General features: G+C 48.5%; 1 protein-coding gene across 1 annotated transcript in view; it reads left to right on the top strand.

The window, feature by feature from the left end:
• LOC104520674 (paraplegin) overlaps nucleotides 1–1481 on the top strand; it is a gene marked incomplete at both ends in the record, with an annotated part of 13498 nt that extends 12017 nt beyond the window's left edge. Inside the window, 3 exon segments of the mRNA XM_010162427.1 lie at nucleotides 1–42; nucleotides 370–532; nucleotides 1308–1481. The exon segment at nucleotides 1–42 is cut by the window's left edge and continues 9 nt beyond it. Of these exon segments, the coding sequence (XP_010160729.1) occupies nucleotides 1–42; nucleotides 370–532; nucleotides 1308–1481 (379 nt within the window).
• Between the last annotated feature and the right edge of the window lie 328 nt (nucleotides 1482–1809).

Here is a 1809-nt window from a genome sequence, read left to right as displayed (position 1 = left end):
GAGGCAAAAATGGAAGTCAAAGAATTTGTGGACTATTTAAAGGTATTTAAAAGTAAAACAAAATAGGTGCTTGCTACCCATCCTCTGGGATAGATGGCTGACCTGGGGAGGAGGCTATATTCTTCTCTTCACCCTTCACAATACTGAGCAGCCTCTGTTTAAATAAGCTGACAGCTTTTTATGCTGTGATCAGCGTGACTCAGTCTCTCTATTTCCAGTTCCATAACAGGAATGCAGATGTAGCTGCTCCTGTTTGCAGCCCAGAGTTGCTCAGGCAGAACACAGCGTCGGGAAGCTCTGAGGGGCCGTGTTCTTGTGCGGGCGCTTCACGTGAGCTGTGGATCTGACAGAGCTGTCTTGTTCTTGCAGAGTCCTGATCGCTACCTGCAGCTTGGGGCTAAAGTGCCCAAGGGTGCCTTGTTACTCGGACCACCAGGCTGTGGGAAGACATTGCTGGCAAAGGCCGTGGCTACAGAAGCACAGGTGCCGTTTTTGGCCATGGCAGGCTCTGAGTTTGTGGAGGTGATAGGAGGTAAGCTGCTCAGGAGGAGGGATGTGAAGGTGTCTTGGTCTGTTGTGGCACTGGAGGGTGCTGCTGGGCCTCTTGCAAAGGACAGTTTTAGCCTGTCTCTGCGTGGGGAGGATGAGTTGGATATTTCTGCTGAAAATACAGAAGGTTTTGAGTGACAGAGAGTACTTAATTATGTAGTACCTAAAATGCATGCCTTCTGAATTGCTAGCTGTTTCTTTCTGACAATGCAGCCGTGGTTCTTCACCTGGAAGCATTATCTCTGCCTTCCCTGTCCCTATTGTTAAAGCCACTGACTGAGGCCTCCTTATAGGAGAATGCTGATGGATTTTCTGCTGCTCCCTGCTGATGGGGGAAGTATGGCCTTTTTGTATTTTGAGATTTCCATCTTCCTCCTTTTCTTCCTTCCTCCTAGATCTCTTGAGACCCAGCGAGGGTCATTGTGCAGGAACATGCTGAATATTTCGCCTTCTGATTTGTGGAAGGAACACAAGTTCATGTTAGGAGCTGAGCGCAGAGATTCTCTTGCAGCAGCTGTAGGAGTCACTGCAGTTTTGGGAGCTCAGTTAAAAGCCAGCACACTCCAGGAGGAGCAGTGTCTAAGGACTAAACATAGGAGTTCTGTGACTATTTCTTTGTGCTGGAAGTGTTGAGAGAGGGACTGTCGTATACTGAGGGTTTGTTCAGTGTCAAGTGTCTCATTGGGAGCCAGTAATGCTGCTCTCCAGCTTTGCAGACAATTTTAGCTACAAGACTTACTTCTTCCCTTTCCCTGTAGGTCTTGGAGCTGCCAGAGTTCGGAGCCTCTTCAGAGAAGCCCAGGCTCGAGCACCCTGCATTGTGTACATCGACGAAATCGATGCTGTGGGCAAGAAGCGATCAACCAATATATCTGGTTTTGCCAATGCTGAGGAGGAGCAGACCTTAAACCAGCTGCTGGTGGAAATGGACGGTCAGTGTTTCTGTCAGCACTTGGGCCATTATCACCTCAGAGATCCAAGCTATTGGCCTGTACATCTTTTTCCTGCTTGAACTTGCCATGCCCCTTCAGCATTCTCTTCTTGCTGTGAAGTAATTAGCATTATGTTGAAACAAGTCTCATTCTCCTCTTCCCTGGGACAAGGCTAGCTTGTGCTTTGCAGCCTGTTCAGGACTAGGCCCAGAACTACAGCTTGGCCATGTCGTTGCTAAAAGACGACCTGTACAACAAGTGCTAACTGTGTTTCAGACTGTTGCTTAGTGAGGGGGCTGTGGCCCTGAAAGTCAGGGTGTTTATTCCT

The sequence above is a fragment of the Antrostomus carolinensis genome, unplaced genomic scaffold (assembly GCF_000700745.2).
Source record: "Antrostomus carolinensis isolate BGI_N321 unplaced genomic scaffold, ASM70074v2 scaffold42332, whole genome shotgun sequence".
Classification (NCBI taxonomy): domain Eukaryota; kingdom Metazoa; phylum Chordata; class Aves; order Caprimulgiformes; family Caprimulgidae; genus Antrostomus; species Antrostomus carolinensis.
This window is presented reverse-complemented; position numbering and strand designations above follow the sequence as displayed.